The 19,017-nt window shown below is 38.5% G+C and overlaps 1 protein-coding gene across 1 annotated transcript in view; it reads left to right on the top strand.

Moving 5' to 3' along the window:
- The first annotated feature begins 664 nt into the window (after positions 1-664).
- Positions 665-19,017, top strand: part of LOC138854651 (tenascin-like) — a 115,136-nt gene continuing 96,783 nt past the window's right edge. The window contains exons 1-4 of the mRNA XM_070099000.1: positions 665-672; positions 1,849-2,105; positions 3,219-3,455; positions 14,539-14,775. Of these exons, the coding sequence (XP_069955101.1) occupies positions 665-672; positions 1,849-2,105; positions 3,219-3,455; positions 14,539-14,775 (739 nt within the window). The remainder of the gene's footprint in view (positions 673-1,848; positions 2,106-3,218; positions 3,456-14,538; positions 14,776-19,017) is intronic.

A 19,017-nucleotide genomic window follows, 5' to 3' on the forward strand; every position in this document is an offset into this window, starting at 1 on the left:
GCTTCAAGAAGAGGTATGATAAAGCTCATGGAGCGGGAAGAGTGACCCAGTAGCGGCCAGTGAAGAGGCGGGGCCAGGAGCTGTGACTCGACCCCGGTAAACACAACTAGGTGAGTGCAAGATTTGCTACGAAACTAGTCCCAGAGATGAGGGGGTATTAGCTATGTGGAGAGACTAGAGGAGCTAAACGTGACAACACTAGAGGAGAGAGGACCAGGGTTAACATGATTACTAAATGCAAACTTGCGAGAGAAATTAACACAGAGGACTGGGCGATTCTGAGATGCGGGTCTCATTTGTATTATGGTGAACAGGTGATTCGCAGCCTAATTAACCCTCGTGTGTCCATAATAATGTTTTTATTTATACTTAACATATTGCTCAATCATTAAAAATTGATAAATTAGATATTGTATTAAAAATATTACAAATACACCAAGAGTGACTTAATCCCGAAACACATTCTTAAAACTTTCTTCATGAATGAAAAAGAAAGTTTGCGAGAAAGCTGATGGGAACTTTCTTCAGCTTTACTAAATCAAATATTTAGCAAACCAGATGTGTGATCCGAGAAATGTATCCCCGTATTGCATAACCCCAGCCCCCTCTACCTCAATGCATACGTTTGAAATAGTTATAATTATAAAGTTAAATTTTAAGAGGGATGGACAGGTAAGCCAGCGGAAGGCCTCGGTTAGATGGCAAAAAGCTCCAGCTGCCGGTCAACATATGATTAAAACTCCTGTCAGGAAACACTTGTCCTGTTTCATGATAAACGTTACCTAACTTAACTAATATATTACTTTTTAAAAAGTTGGACCACTAAGCCAGTAGAAGGCTCTGGGCAGATGACCAAAACCTCCAGTGAATGATCATTATATGACTAAGACCTAAGTCAGTAAACAATTCCCCTGTTTACTGACAAATCTTACCTAACTAGCCTAACGAAAAATTCCTTCAATAAAGCCTATAAATACTAAAATTTGAAGCATATTAAGAAAAATATTTTGCATTAATTACTCTGATGAACATTTGTAGCCGATTAGAAGCGGTATTCTTCAGTTATCACCAAAAATCCAGAGATTTCAAGTGTTAAATAAAAACTAGAGCATTGACAAATTCACCAACAGACCAGCTAAACTATTCTATTCTGGTCATAATGTCCATTTACCATAAAATACTGAAGCTATTTAGTATTTTATTTGCAAAATTGTATGCTTTTAAAATTGCACACAATTTTGCACATAAAACTGTTAGATGTGCACTTACACGCCTCATTTTCACTATTTGATGTCGTCAAATTTGGTACCACTTTCATTAAACGTTTCAAACTACACTGTAGAGGCTGCAAGAAGTTATCAGAGCCATTCTGGGATGTCGGGAATGGGTCTTACAGCTTTGTTGTGGGGCGCCTATACATAACAATCGTTCCTAGTTACCATACACCAGCGTTGAAAATTTGATGCATATAGGATGAGATATCATGTTATAAGCTAAATTAAGATATAAAGTTAGATAAAGAAGAAACATTCTGGCAACCACTTAAATTTCCTCCATCGGTAATAGCTATTGAAAGTCGATTGGGTAGAAATAAATAATAAATGTGTCTAAAACATACTTGCTGAGATAATACATCAATGTGGGTTTTTCTATATAACAACACGTAGATATATGAATATAATTTTTCTAATGAGGCTTTGTTTTATCATATAGAAAAGCTAAAATATGCATTACATTGCTTTACAATATTAAAGATATCTATATCAAAATACGTAGTGTAAAAGAAGTGATATTCAGTGTACATTTACATTTAATAAATATTCTTGGCAATTTTGAAATGTCTTACAGTTGTCACACTCCATCAACAGCGTGCGCTAATAGATCTCCATGTGATGAAGGCTTTGGAGTGTGCAGAGCATCATGTTTCCATTTAGAGCGTGAAGTGAAGGAAGGTTGTGGTGGTCCTGACTGTAAGTGCTGCACTTCTCGGAAAGCAGATTGTTCTGCCTCTGCTGAATGTCCTGGAATCTGTATGGACTCGAGAATGTGCATCAATCCACTAAGTAACTTCAGCTGTTCAGGAGCTGGCTGTGTTTGTTGTGACAGTAAGTATTATGTATCATCTTTATGTAAGTTAGTAATTCGTACAGTTTCTCCGTCTACTCACTATTTATTCTCTAGGATGAAAATAACACCTAGGTTGTTAAAACGTTTTTCGAACAATAAATACACTGATATGCCGTTTGGAGAATTAATTTTTTATATTCCTTTTCACACATAATATCTAATACAGTATGGAGCACTACAATAATAATATATGTAGAAAATAGTACCTTCCATTATACTAAACAATACAAAAGCAGAATATTTCATTTAGATACTCGGATGTAAATATTGTGCATATGAAAGCATCTAAAAAGTTCTTTCAAATATTATAAAAAGTGTACATATCAAAGGCCCATTAGATTTTCTTGGTTAATAATTTGTACATAGCACTGCTAGTACATAAGAAAGAAGGAACACTGAAGCAGGCCTACTGGCCCATGCGAGGCAGGTCCAATTCACCCACCGGCTTAATTAAATTATTTATCTTTTCTTGTATTCTGAAAATATTTACCAAATCTCAAGGAAATAAGGAAGATAATATTATATTAATCACATCACAGAACGGGTTTGGCTCGACTCTCAACATTCGCGTTATTACGATTTCATGAGTAACTATTCAATATTATTTACAATAGCAACTAGGGTAACTAGGGATCCCAGGGCGGCTAGTTTTCTTTTCTAGCAACTCAGCGCTGCTTCTGTATCTTGGGCACGCGCCCCAGTTATGTGGAGCTGGACGAGATTCTCGCATTGTAATCTCTGATGAACATGTAGCAATATGTACTTGAAATGTATCCCTCAAACCTCATGCACTGTATATACCACATATCATGTATACGGCTACATGTCAGTCTTCCTAGAGATGTTACAGTAGTATCTCTTTAAGCATAAAGGATACCCCATTTATCCAAATCATCCCCCACGTTATATGCCCCATACAGTATGGCATCAGGGATAGTCTTTCTTTTCACCATAGTTTCCGTCAACTGAAGTGACGCTTTCCAGTGATATATTACAATATGTCCAACGCTGTAGTATTTCGAAAGACAAATATTTAGATACAACAGGAATTGTTCTCATAATTTCACAAGAAATCATTTTTTCTTCAACAGAGTGTAACGACCATCCATTATGTAATGGAGGCAATGGAGTGTGCAGAGATAAATGCCACATTCTGGAACATGAGACGGTAGGAGACTGTGGATACACTGGCTGCAAGTGTTGCACTCCGCTTATGACCAGCTGCCCTCACTCTGATAGGTGTCCTGGAATTTGCATGGACAATAAATTCTGTACCAATCCACTGAAATTCGACAGCTGCGCTGGATCTGACTGTGTTTGTTGTGATAGTAAGTAAATAAATGTTTGACTTAATATGTGTGAAATATTATGCAGTGAATATTTTACAAAAACTGTTATTGCATGTAATACTATATATTTATAGATTTTTGGATAATACGAGCCCAGATAACACGAAGAATGTAAAACGCGATTGAAAAAGAAAATCAGATACTTCAGTCTGCGCATGTACGTAGTTAATAGACACGCGGTAACGGCTAGTGGGCTTGTTAAGAAATTTTCCAGCTGTGCAAACTGGTAAGGGCCTTCTGGAGAAGTCACAGTAATGTTAGGTGCCCACAAGTCTACTGCCATGAATGAGCTGGAGGCCATCGTCATTCTCATTTGATAGGCGACTTCTAGGACTGAGATACACTTGTAGCATCACGGAGATCATTGGTCATCCATCCCAACTACTTCTCCAAGGGTGAACCAAAATGAAGTAATGGTGACATGGAGTGTGTGTTGGTAGGTTGCCCGCTAAGCGCTCTGTTATTGTTGGTTCCATTCTCTCTACGGGAGGTGCGTAAACGCTCCAACTGCTCCTGATGCTGGCAGTTTTTGTAATTTAGACAAGGCCAGTAAGGCAACTGACTAAAAAGCGATATATCCCAATGAATCAATGTTGACCAGGAAAATATACTGTGTATTTGTTGATGAGTTTGCATATTAATTGACATGTAACGTTAAATCACAACGCATACAGCTCGAGAAAGATCCACAGAAATGCCGAGTCATCTTTAGAACATAAGAAAGAAGGAACACTGCTGCAGGCTTACTGGCCCATGCGAGGCAGGTCCAAATCACCTCCCGGCATGAGCCAATGACCCACCTAGCCAGGGCAGATCACTTCCACTTAAGGAGCACGGCATCAGCCCTATTAGCCCAAGCTAGGTAGGTCCAACTCACGCTCACCCACACCCAACTTATTTATTTATCCAACCTTTTTTTAAAACTACACAATATCTTAGCTTCTGTGACGGATCTTGGAAGTTTGTTCCACTCATCCACAACTCTATCACTAAACCAGTGCTTTCCTATTCCCTTCCTGAATCTGAATTTTTCCAACTTAAGACCATTGCTTCGAGTCCTGTCTTGGCTAGATATTTTTAGCACGCTATTTATATTCCCTTTATTTATTCCTGTTTTCCATTTATACACTTCAATCATATCCCCTATAATTCTATGCCTTTCTAGAGAGTGCAGATTCAGGGCCACCCTTTCTACGTTTTCCAGTGCATTTATATCCATTCTGTAATACGGTGACCAGAACTGTGCAGCATAATCTAAATGAGGCCTAACCAAGGATATATAGAGTTGAAGAACAATATGAGGACTCCTTTATATGAAGCCAAGGATTTTTTTTTACACAGGGTTTGACAAGGTTAAGGATCCCTAGCTTTATTGACAAGCTATTTACAGGTTAAGGATTCCTAACTTTACTGGCAAGCTAAAAGCTGTTACCTACATCTGCTCATTTGAAATCATTTTTATTGTTATGAGACAAACAAGTAGGGAACAGGATGAAGTTGGAGCCATCTGTGGGCCAGCATTTTCATTTGATCAACTGACTTTATCTCGCTAACATCATTATGCTGTACGAATGTGTTCCATACTCGAGTCATCCTGGGTATATATGATCTCAGATGGAGTGATGTTCTGGAGAAGGGTACAGCCAGAGTGAAGTTGCTGCTTTCTGCCCGTCTTGTGGCATAAAAGCTTGTTTCACGTTGTCCTCGAAGTGGATCCAAGTGTGGTACTTTAACAATATTGGCCTTGTACATAACAGAAAGGCCACCCACATCCCTCCTTTGTTGAAGGCTCTGCTGAAATGACAGATCTATCCAGGATGGGTCCAGGCGAGAGATGAGACGTCTTGCTCTGTTCTCTATTCTGTCAAGCAGTCGCAGATGAGAGGGGGGGGGGCAGGCAAACCAAGAAAGTGGAGCATACTCAAGGTGTGAGCGTACTTGTGCCTCATACAGAATCTTGCAACCCCTACTGTCAAGCAGATGCGAGATACGGCGAAGTGCTGTAAGCTTCCTGGCTGCCTTGTTTGCAAGAGTTACATGGTTCTTTATGGTTAGTTTGGAGTCAAATTTCACCCCGAGGATATCAACTTCTTCTCCAGGTGCCAACACCCTCCCATTCATCCTTACTACTGCACCAGCATTACCATCATGGTGCCTAGAGACGATCATCATTTGCGTTTTCCCAGGTGCAAATGTTACTTGCCATCTATTTCCCCAAGCTGATATAGCTCTTAGCTGGTGATTGATGTAGCTTAGAGCAACTGGCAGTTCTTCTCTTGGATAAGTGAATGACAGTGTACAGTCGTCTGCATATGCATGTGATTCTGGGATGAGATGAAGGTCGTTGAAGTAGACATTCCATAACAATGGTCCCAGCACGCTTCCTTGTGAAACACTTGCCCCAATAGGATGTCTTGCTGATTCCGTTCCATTGAGAACTACACTTAGAGATCTACCATGAAGGTAATCACTGAGGAAACTTAGCGTAGAGCCTGCAATTCCCAGTGCTTGAAGTTTTGCTAAGAGGCCCTGGTGCCACACCCGGTCGAAAGCGCCAGCAATGTCCAGTGCTACCACACAGCTGACTTTGGATTCATCCAGTGACTGGTGCCATTTAGTGGAGAGGTTTAACAACAGCTCAGCAGCAGAGTAACCTTTCCTGAAGCCATATTGACGATCACAAAGTAGTGAGAACACTTATGCACTGTTGTCTTGGTTTTAGATTTCTGATAACAAGAACTCCCAAATCCTTCTCGCAATCAGTAATATTAAGATCTACATTATTTAGTTTATATGTGGCATGGTTATTTTCTTGTCCAATGTTTCGAACTTTGCCTTTGTCTATATTAAACTGCATCTGCCACTTCTCTGACCACTGCATGAGTGTATTAAAATCCTCCTGGAGTATTCTAATGTCCTCATTATAATGAATTAGGCAACCTGTTTTCGTGTCATCAGCAAACTTGCTTATGTTGCTATTTATTCCTTCATCAGTGCCATTTATATAAATTGTGAACAACAAAGGGCCCAACACAGACCCCTGTGGAACACCACTCATGACATGCAAACTCTCTGCTGCCTATCTGTCAACCATGCCTCTACCCAGGAAAACATTTCTCCTATTCCGTGAGCCTTAATTTTCCTCAATATTCTCTGATGTGAAACTCTATCAAAAGCCTTACTGAAGTCCATATACATAATATCGTATTCATCACCATGAATACGATATTTATAAAACCGTGCTGAGATTCATTAATCAATTTATGCCTTTCAAGATGGCTACGAATTGCCTCGGCAAATATTAATCCTATAAATTTTCCCACTATGGAGGTAAGGCTTATTGATCTATAGTCTGAAGCTAAGGACCTGTCACCTGCCTTGTAAACAGGTATTACATTTACCATTTTCCACTTGTCTGACAGTGCCAGTTTTTAGTGATATGTTGAAAAGATTAACCAAAGGTTTGCTAAGTTCCTCTTTAAATTCTTTTAAAAGCCTTGCAAACAGTTCACCAGGGCCTGGGAATTTGTTCGGTTTAATTTCTCAGTTTGTCTAGTTATACTAAAAGTGCATAGTTTATTATCATCTTGTTCTACATAATTTATAATTTCTAGAATTTTGCTAATATCTTCCTGCATAAAAACAGAGAGGAAATTAGAGTTAAAAATTTCTCACATTTCCTTATCACTGTCAGTGATCTGACCTGAGTTACTTTTGAGTGGGCCTATCTTGTTCCTAATCTTACTTCTACATTGGATTAGTCTTTGAGTCCTTTGCCACTTTTGCCTTATAATCTCTTTTAGCTCTTCTTATTCCCTTTTTTATTTCTTTCTTTAATTGAATATATTGATTTCTTAACTGCCCATCCCCTCTTTTGATACGCCTATATATGCCTCTTTTTTGACCAATGAGATGTTTTACTCTATTGTTTATCCATTGGGATCATTTTTTCTCTACTTGGAACATAAGTCGTCTGGGTAGCTAGAACTATGCTCTAGATAGTGTCATATTGGCAACCAGCACTACCTACCTGACCAGTTTAGCCCACCCAGGTAATTTTTCAGTCCTATGAAATCGGCCAAGGGGAAGACTGGCACAGATATTCATTGGATGCATTACGAAGCCTGTTGGACAAATGCTGCAGCTTTCCCCTAACTCGACGTTAGGGAAAGGCTGTACATTTTGGGAGAGCAGAGAACGGTTTTCAATTCGGTGGAGAACCACATCAGACTTCAAGGCTAGGGCCCCGGCACAAGATGTGAGAGTTATGAACCTTCCTGTGATGGGATCTGATATCCGGACAGCTGTCCTGAGTATGGGATAAGAAGCCTGTTAAAGATTTTGAGAGGGTAGTGCATCCCCGCTCACATACATAAAAGTCTTTACTGAACAGTGGTCTTCCTCCCACGATGCACCCTGAATGGCGGAGATAACACTCAATAGGTTGTGGATATGGTGTACCTCAGTAAACATACAGAATTTGACAAATGGAACGCCATGAAAGGCAGTGGGCCAAGTGACACGGCAGTTATGTAGACGCTTCTTCTTGACTTTGGTCAGTATGAATACATTCGATAGAATCTTAAAGCAGGTGCCAGCTGCAGGAATATTCCTTGCAACAAGAAAAATGTAGCAAATGACTCCCTAAGTGAATTAATGCTGGATTTTCCACGACTAGCAGACACTGAGAAATGTTTTATATTTTATCAGGACAGTGTTTTTCTCAGCATTTACTCAGAGCTGCGCTTTTTTTTGTGGGACATGGTGTGTCTTCTCAGAGCAGCACAGGGCCCAGACACCACCACCCACCCCAGAGGCCGCCCACCAGTCTTACTCCAATTCCTTCAGTCACGAGTAGCCTTCAATACCATGAATATCGCAAAGTTTGTTCCATTTCCTTAGATCAGGAAACCTCTCCCATGCCATGCACCTGCCCCACCCTGAAGACAACTCACAGCCTCCCTCTCTCTTTTACAGCTGCAATTCCTGGAATCAAAGCAGCTTCTCCCATTCCATTCTTCTCCCTGTACCACCCAAGACCAACCCACCTCCACACCTTTTGATTGAGAACCCTCTCCATCCACCCCACCTCATAGTCACTCTCACCTGCTCCAAGTCCTTGGATCAATACGACCCACCATTACGGCTCCAACTCCTTGGATCAAAATCACTCATCTACCACAACACCCCTTATCTAAGACCATTCACACAGCACTCATTTGCTAATATCTCTCCATTTGTTTGGATCAAGAGCCCACTCCCACTCCATGCTTGTCCCCACCACTCAAAATCACACATCACGAACATCTCCAGTCTCCCCTAATTCCTCAGATCAAGACTAGTCACCATCCTCTACCTCTACCCACATGCCACTACCTCCCTCTCTATTCACCCACCTAGTCAACACCTAGCCAACACCTAGCCAACGCCTAGCCACTGATATGTCGTTTCAAGCATTTTCTCACTGCTCAAAACTCATCCTTATGTCACATAACCTTAACACCTTTAACCAGTAATCGGTGACTGTCTCATCTTTTCATGCATTTCTTCATTATTTGGATGGTGTATTTCTTACTGGTCTAAAATTACCCCGTGACTAGGCTGGCAAAGCTCTCGCTTCACGCACGGAGGGCCCGGGTTCGATTCCCGACGGGGTAGAAAAATTTCAACGCATTTCCTTACACTTGTTGTCCTGTTCACCTAGCAGCAAATAGGTACCTGGGAGTTAGTCGACTGGTGTGGGTCGCATCCTGTGGGACAAAATTGAGGACCACAATGGAAATAAGACAGACAGTCCTCCATGACGCACTGACTCTCTTGGGTTATTCTGGGTGGCTAACCCTCCGGGGTTAAAAATCCGAACGAAATCTTATCTTATAAATCGTCTGGTTTTTAAACTGTTTATGACCCGTTCAGTACATGTAACATTCTGTCTTCAAGATGCACACACGACCTTACCAAAAATCATGAAACTTCTTCTATAGACATCTGACAACATTCTCAATTTACAGTAAAAAAAATTGAAATCGGATAGTTATTAAATTTCTTCATATTTAAGGCACCCAGCATCCCTTAAGACACATACACATGCAACTCCAAGCTGCATGTCCGCAATTTTTTCCTTATTGTATAGTAAATAAGAAAGATGCAGACTTATTTTCAGAGTTAGTCATTAATTATTCAGTGATGACCACACAGGGGACTTTTATGCTTCAAGTTCAGAGTATTGGTAAATATATAGTAATTAAAAAATAATCAATGAAATACACAAAGATTCAGAAAATTGTATTTTATCAAAAGTGAATACAAACTTTAAAATACAGGGTAGAGTATGTACAAAGATAAACATTGATAATGTTGGATTTATAACGTTGACTTTATTGCGTTTTCCCACACTCCATTCATCTCTGTTTTGTGGTAGTCTTGCGAATTTAGTGCAAATATCTTTCATTCATTCCAAATAAAAGAAATGAAAGACATTAACTCATTTTCAAAACTCTAGATAGAAGAATTCAATTAATTTCTAGAAAATGAACCAGAACTTTTCTTATTACACACATCACTTTTACAGGCTGTGAACTGTTATTCTACCTCTGTTCATTTGAAAACCCCAGCCGTATCTGAGGTATACTACCATCCCTCAGTATACCACCCACATCAGCCGATTAACATCCAGGTACCTACTTGCTGCTAGGTGAAAAAAGACAACAGGTGTATGGAAATACGCTCAGTTCTTCCACCCGCACCGGGGATCGAATCACGGACACTCAGTGTGTGAACTAAGTGCGCTACCAGCCGAGATACGGAACACCTTTTTATTACTGCCTCGCATTTAATTATACTTATTTATCTATATAACTTCCATAACCTTAGATCAAACATATCAACATACCCAGTAGAATTAATGTTATAAAAATATCCCTTAATTTTTAAAGGGATGAACCGGTAAGCCAGGAGAAGGCCTCGGTCAGATAACCTAAAGCTCTAGCACTAGGTCATCATAGGACTACGACCAGCTTAAGAGATAACTTGTCCTGTTTCCTGACAAAATATTGAAAAAAACGCACCCAGTCTCACCCAAAAACCACTCTCTCTCTCATCACGGTTCATTACCTGTGTTTATTGTGATTTTACTTGCCAAAAATTTGGTTAAGAGGGGTGTATTCTTTGTTGGTTTAAATTCACCCTTATATCATCTTTTCAAAATACATGAAATAATTCATTAGATTACATAGTCTTAAATCCTTTGATAGTCAATGGTAAGTGAAAATACACGTCCACTCACACACCACACCCAGGCCCCAAGACCATGTGATCTTTGATTCCTTCACTAGTAAACACTTGATTAATAATATTTACATGACATGATAACTGTAGCAAAATGATCAATTTAACATTACAATTGTCTTTTTATATTTCGTTCAGTGCACTGGTGATCAAACATCCTGCATCTTGTTGTTAGGTAAGACACATATGCAACAGTTAGGTATCTTTATTTCGAAACGTTTTGCCTACACAGTAGGCTTCTTCAGTCGAGTACAGAAGAAGCCTACTGTGTAGGCGAAACGTTTCGAAATAAAGATACCTAACTGTTGCATATGTGTCTTACCTAACAACCTGTCGGTATTTTATACCATTTTAATGTTCATCCTGCATCTTATTAACATTTTCACTCAACTGATTCTAATAACTTAATTTAATGAAGTTAGGTTATCTTAAGTAAAAAAAAAGATGGTATTCTTTATTCTTTCTAAGATACTGATTAGAAGTAAGTTAAGAAAGTATACACAATAAAATCAATCATGGTAACACGAAATATGCAATAAAGAAGATAACCTCAAATCATATAATAAAATCATATAATAAAAATCGTATAATAATGAATGGATGTCTATGACTTTTTTTTAATAGCTTGTTCAGAGTACATAAAGTCTTATGAGAGATATTTGATCAAATAAAATGATCCCAAATAGATGAATTAGAGATTGAAGCATCTATTAGAAGAGAAGAGAGGAATTTACAGGCGCATCAAATGGGAAGAGGATATGACTTCATTAACAAATTTGTTCATATTAAAAGAGAGGTAAACAGGGTATTAGAAAAACTAAAAGTGACTATGAAATTAAAGTACATATATAATCAAAAACAAATCTGGCCGAGGTAGTAGAAGCAGTGGAGATGTAAGGATGATGTAATCTATCCATCAGTCTCGAAGAAGAATCTTTTATACATTCTAGTGGTTGTTAATAATTATTTGATATATCTGAGAGAGAAAGTCAAAGTGACAGAGTCAGAGAGAGAGAGAGAGAGAGAGAGAGAGAGAGAGAGAGAGAGAGAGAGAGAGAGAGACTGACAGACAGACAGTTCCTGTGCTTAAAGATAGCGTACTAACATCATATACAGAAATCGACAATGAATCTACCAATCATCGCCTGTGTTACAACCCTAAGCATGTGGACACCGTATTCATTCATAAGAAAATAGTTTTTATTACGTCGTGGAGTTGCCACACGTCTTTTGTGTTGCCAACTGCACCTCCGTCAAATACTAGGTCCAGTCTTACTATCTCATCTCCATCTCTCTCTCTTGTCCTATCCTTGTCACGCTGACACGAAAGGTTTCCATTAATAACCTCCATCAACTTAGCCCAATTTTCCCATTCCAGTCCTTAGTGGTTAAAATCATATGTAAAAAGTTGCTTTATTTTTATGCTCACTCATAGTTGTTGTTTTTCTGTGATGCCAACTAGTTTTATTGCTGTCTTCATATTTCTGTTCCCGTTTCCTGCTGTTAAGTTGCATAATTTATGTTATCACAACTTCAACTTTGGGTCTTAATTGAGCAAACTATGAAATCGTTTGCATCACACCTTTATATTCCTTTCATCTCTTAAAAGCTACATTGATTTCTGATTACTAGAACCACTCCTACACCTCTCTTGTTTCGTCTGTCTTTCTACATAACTGGTGGTGCTGGGAAAGCGGAAGTCTGCCTTGAGCTGAGTTCCCTTAAAGGGGGCAAGAAATCTTAAAATGGGATGCCAAGGAAAGTTAGATCATATCGATCATCGGGTGCTTGGAAAGAAAGGAAGGGATGACAGATTTTCTTAGGATTGTAAAGTTCTCTCATAACCTAAAACGTCCAATCAAATTAACTTTCTCATCACTTATAGCTTGGAACAAGATTGTAGATGAATGGTTCAGAGAACCGACAAGGTGATAAATTAGAAACATGTGCAACACTTGGGTATCTTCAATGAGGAAACATTTTACCACACAGTGGCTTCATCAGTCCGTACAAAGGAGAATCGTGAAATACAGCACATATGCTGTATTCATTTCTAGATTGATGGAGTGATTACATCGACTCAAGGCTGAGGGATTGATTACCTCAAACTCCTCCTGTTCTTCACGATTCTCATTTGTATGGACTGATGAAGCCACTGTGTGGCGAAACTTTTCCTCATTAAAGATACCCAAGTGTTGCACATGTGACTAATATGGAGCAAGATCTTAAGAGAGAAAGAATACCTGAAGATCACACACTGTTATAATAAAGTATACCTGGACCGGAACAGCTACGTGAAAACCCACCAGGCATGAATAAGAACAGCAAAGAAAGCCAGACGTGAGCACCCAAGCTTAAGGAACCCCTTTTAACCTCCTGGGGGCCATAGATCAGCAATGACCTCCCATTTCCTTCGTCTCACTTCTTTGCCTGTTTTAACAGTTTTCCTTTCTGTCTCTCTTATCACCTCCTTAACCTCATCTTTAGAGAGCATTTCTGCTAGTGGCTTTCTTTCTCCATTCAGGGTCCGCCACTCTTCCTTTCCTTATTGTTTCTGCCCTACCACTTTTTCTGTAAGTTTCTGTATAGTCTCCATAAATTTTCTTATCCTCTTTTAGGTTTCGCCATATTAACCTTGATAACCTGTTCGGCAGCTTTTTTTATTCTTTTGTTGCATAGTTTTATGGTTTTCTCCTGAAAGGAAATGAAAGTTTATTCAAATTTCTCCCTCAAATTGCTCTTCATACAAATTAATATCAGATTAAGATAATCCTCCCTTTAATTTTGAGTGCTCCTTTGATTTCCCATTTTAGTCTCAAACACGAGCAACTGGGGGTTCATTTATAATGAAAAGCAAGAAGGTTACAGTGACTATTTCTCTCACCCTTCGTGCATGACCAAAGATGAGAGACAACTCTCCTTATATTGGTTTGTTCTTATCTCACATTCTTGTTCTGCTAGAGAGGATTTCATTTGGGGTTTTGAGATATATATATCTATAACTCATCATAGAACTTCTTCGGACATTTAATGAAGTGATATAATACAATCAACATGTCGGAGCAAAATCAGTCATCAAGATTTATTTTTGGAACAATATAACAATAGGAAATTGACAATATGAATTATACAGCATAATATAAACAATATCCAGAATACAAAATATAAAAAATGAAACTTACCAAAGCTGTTGATGTGCAAGTCTTACATGACATAGGGTATATAATATGTGAAGAATGTTAATGTACAAAGCATAACAAATCATTCGAAAAATAATGAAGTAACATTCACTTTAGTGTTTATGCCTTAGTAATGGTAAAGATCCCTTAAATTTATTTTTTTCTCGGATATTACTATTTTTTTTTTAATTTATGATGACATGTTATGCTATCTATATTACGGTAACTATTCCTAGATAGTAGCTACCCAATGTTTTTATACGAATGTGCAAATGTGTGTGTAAATGTGTTTATATTGGTCATGGCAGCGGTATTATATCTGACGATTGAATTAGATACAGGTGTGTATTTTTTTCAATGTAATTGTCAACTTCAAATGTTTAAATAGGGTATTGTCTATCATAGCAGCCTCTGATGCTCTTCTGAATGTCTCGTATTAGTAAAATAAATTGTCCAAGTCTTTCTAATAATTATTGCTGTTAAATTTCACATAAAAGTGATGAAAAAATTAAATTCAAATTAACAAAAAGGAACAGAACCTTTACCTGCATTGTCTATTATCAATTTTTTTCTATATGTATGTGTTTCTCCAACAGAATGCAGCTTAAAGCCTTTTTGTGATGAAGGCTTTGGAATGTGCAGAAAAGAATGTTATTCAACTGAGCGTGAACTGGATAAAGGATGTCACGACCATGACTGTAAATGTTGCACTCCACGTGAAGCTACCTGTCCTAGCTCTGCTAAATGTTCCGGTATTTGTATTGATGCTAGAAAATGTGTCTACCCTGTGGCAAACAACTTCTGCCCAGGAAAGAGCTGTGTGTGTTGTGACAGTAAGTTGTTATAAATCATTTATAATATAAACACACACACACACACACACACACACACACAGATGAATCACAGGGATGTTAGGAAGTATTTCTTCAGCCACAGAGTAGTCAGTAAGTGGAATAGTTTGGGAAGCGATGTAGTGGAGGCAGGATCCATACATAGCTTTAAGCAGAGGTATGATAAAGCTCACGGCTCAGGGAGAGTGACCTAGTAGCGATCAGTGAAGAGGCGGGGCCAGGAGCTCGGACTCGACCCCCGCAACCTCAACTAGGTGAGTACAACTAGGTGAGTACACACACACACACACACACACACACACACACATATATATACATATATATATATATATATATATATATATATATATATATATATATATATATATATATATATATATATAAATATATATATATATATATATATATATATATATATATATATATATATATATATATATATATATATATATATATATATATTGTAGGCAGTAGGTTGGTAGACAGCAACCGCCCAGGGAGGTACTACAGTCCTGCCAAGTGAGAGTAAAACGGAATCCTGTAATTGTTTTACATGATGGTAGAATTGCTGGTGTCTTTTTTCTGTCTCATAAACATGCAAGATTTCAGGTATGTCTTGCTACTTCTACTTACACACCACACATACATGTACAAGCATAGATATACATACCCCTCTGGGTTTTCTTCTATTTTCTTTCTAGTTCTTGTTCTTGTTTATTTCCTCTTATCTCCATGGGGAAGTGGAACAGAATTCTTCCTCCGTAAGCCATGCGTGTTGTAAGAGGTGACTAAAATGCCGGGACCAAGGGGCTAGTAACCTTTTCTCCTGTATAAATTACTAAATTTAAAAAGAGAAGCTTTCGTTTTTCTTTTTGGGCCGCCCTGCCTTGGTGAAATACGGCCGGTGTGTTGAAAGAAGATATATATATATATATATATATATATATATATATATATATATATATATATATATATATATACATATATATATACATATATATTTATATATATATATATACATATATATATACATATATATTTATATATATATATATACATATATATATACATATATATTTATATATATATATACATATATATATACATATATATTTATATATATATATATACATACATATCTATTTATATATATATATATATATATATACATATATATATATACATATATATTTATATATATATACATACATATATATATACATATATATTTATATTATCACACTGGCCGATTCCCACCAAGGCAGGGTGGCCCGAAAAAGAAAAACTTTCACCATCATTCACTCCGTCACTGTCTTGCCAGAAGGGTGCTTTACACTACAGTTTTTAAACTGCAACATTAACACCCCTCCTTCAGAGTGCAGGCACTGTACTTCCCATCTCCAGGACTCAAGTCCGGCCTGCCGGTTTCCCTGAACCCCTTCATAAATGTAACTTTGCTCACACTCCAACAGCACGTCAAGTATTAAAAACCATTTGTCTCCATTCACTCCTATCAAACACGCTCACGCATGCCTGCTGGAAGTCCAAGCCCCTCGCACACAAAATCTCCTTTACCCCCTCCCTCCAACCTTTCCTAGGCCGACCCCTACCCCGCCTTCCTTCCACTACAGACTGATACACTCTTGAAGTTATTCTGTTTCGCTCCATTCTCTCCACATGTCCGAACCACCTCAACAACCCTTCCTCAGCCCTCTGGACAACAGTTTTGGTAATCCCGCACCTCCTCCTAACTTCCAAACTACGAATTCTCTGCATTATATTCACACCACACATTGCTCTCAGACATGACATCTCCACTGCCTCCAGCCTTCTCCTCACTGCAACATTCATCACCCATGCTTCACACCCATATAACAGCGTTGGTAAAACTATACTCTCATACATTCCCCTCTTTGCTTCCAAGGACAAAGTTCTTTGTCTCCACAGACTCCTAAGTGCACCACTCACCCTTTTCCCTCATTAATTCTATGAGTCACCTCATCTTTCATAGACCCATCCGCTGACACGTCCACTCCCAAATATCTGAATACATTCACCTCCTCCATACTCTCTCCCTCCAATCTGATATCCAATCTTTCATCACCTAATCTTTTTGTTATCCTCATAACCTTACTCTTTCCTGTATTCACTTTCAATTTTATTCTTTTGCACACCCTACCAAATTCATCCACCAATCTCTGCAACTTCACTTCAGAATCTCCCAAGAGCACAGTGTCATCAGCAAAGAGCAACTGTGACAACTCCCACTTTATGTGTGATTCTTGATCTTTTAACTCCACGCCTCTTGCCAAGACCCTCGCATTTACTTCTCTTACAACCCCATCTATAAATATATTAAACAACCACGGTGACATCACACATCCTTGTCTAAGGCCTACTTTTACTGGGAAATAATTTCCCTCTTTCCTACATACTCTAACTTGAGCCTCACTATCCTCGTAAAAACTCTTCACTGCTTTCAGTAACCTACCTCCTACACCATACACCTGCAACATCTGCCACATTGCCCCCCTATCCACCCCGTTCATACGCCTTTTCCAAATCCATAAATGCCACAAAGACCTCTTTAGTCTTATCTAAATACTGTTCACTTATATGTTTCACTGTAAACACCTGGTCCACACACCCCCTACCTTTCCTAAAGCCTCCTTGTTCATCTGCTATCCTATTCTCCGTCTTACTCTTAATTCTTTCAATAATAACTCTACCATACACTTTGCCAGGTATACTAAACAGACTTATCCCCCTATAATTTTTGCACTCTCTTTTATCCCCTTTGCCTTTATACAAAGGAACTATGCATGCTCTCTGCCAATCCCTAGGTACATTACCCTCTTCCATACATTTATTAAATAATTGCACCAACCACTCCAAAACTATATCCCCACCTGCTTTTAACATTTCTATCTTTATCCCATCAATCCCGGCTGCCTTACTCCCTTTCATTTTACCTACTGCCTCACGAACTTCCCCCACACTCACAACTGGCTCTTCCTCACTCCTACAAGATGTTGTTCCTCCTTGCCCTATACACGAAATCACAGCTTCCCTATCTTCATCAACATTTAACAATTCCTCAAAATATTCCCTCCATCTTCCCAATACCTCTAACTCTCCATTTAATAACTCTCCTCTCCTATTTTTAAATGACAAATCCATTTCTTCTCTAGGCTTTCTTAACTTGTTAATCTCACTCTAAAACTTTTTCTTATTTTCAGCAAAATTTGTTGATAACATCTCACCCACTCTCTCATTTGCTCTCTTTTTACATTGCTTCACCACTCTCTTAACCTCTCTCTTTTTCTCCATATACTCTTCCCTCCTTTCATCACTTCTACTTTGTAAAAACTTCTCATATGCTAACTTTTTCTCCCTTACTACACTCTTCACATCATCATTCCACCAATCGCTCCTCTTCCCTCCCGCACCCACTTTCCTGTAACCACAAACTTCTGCTGAACACTCTAACACTACATTTTTAAACCTACCCCATACCTCTTCGACCCCATTGCCTGTGCTCTCATTAGCCCATCTATCCTCCAATAGCTGTTTATATCTTACCCTAACTGCCTCCTCTTTTAGTTTATAAACCTTCACCTCTCTCTTCCCTGATGCTTCTATTCTCCTTGTATCCCATCTACCTTTTACTCTCAGTGTAGCTACAACTAGAAAGTGATCTGATATATCTGTGGCCCCTCTATAAACATGTACATCCTGAAGTCTTCTCAACAGTCTTTTATCTACCAATACATAATCCAACAAACTACTGTCATTTCGCCCTACATCATATCTTGTATACTTATTTATCCTCTTTTTCTTAAAATATGTATTACCTATAACTAAACCCCTTTCTATACAAAGTTCAAGCAAAGGGCTCCCATTATCATTTACACCTGGCACCCCAAACTTACCTACCACACCCTCTCTAAAAGTTTCTCCTACTTTAGCATTCAGATCCCCTACCACAATTACTCTCTCACTTGGTTCAAAGGCTCCTATACATTCACTTAACATCTCCCAAAATCTCTCTCTCTCCTCTGCATTCCTCTCTTCTCCAGGTGCATACACGCTTATTATGACTCACTTCTCGCATCCAACCTTTACTTTAATCCACATAATTCTTGAATTTACACATTCATATTCTCTTTTCTCCTTCCATAACTGATCATTCAACATTACTGCTACCCCTTCCTTTGCTCTAAC

Source organism: Cherax quadricarinatus, chromosome 66, assembly GCF_038502225.1.
Source record: "Cherax quadricarinatus isolate ZL_2023a chromosome 66, ASM3850222v1, whole genome shotgun sequence".
NCBI lineage: Eukaryota > Metazoa > Arthropoda > Malacostraca > Decapoda > Parastacidae > Cherax > Cherax quadricarinatus.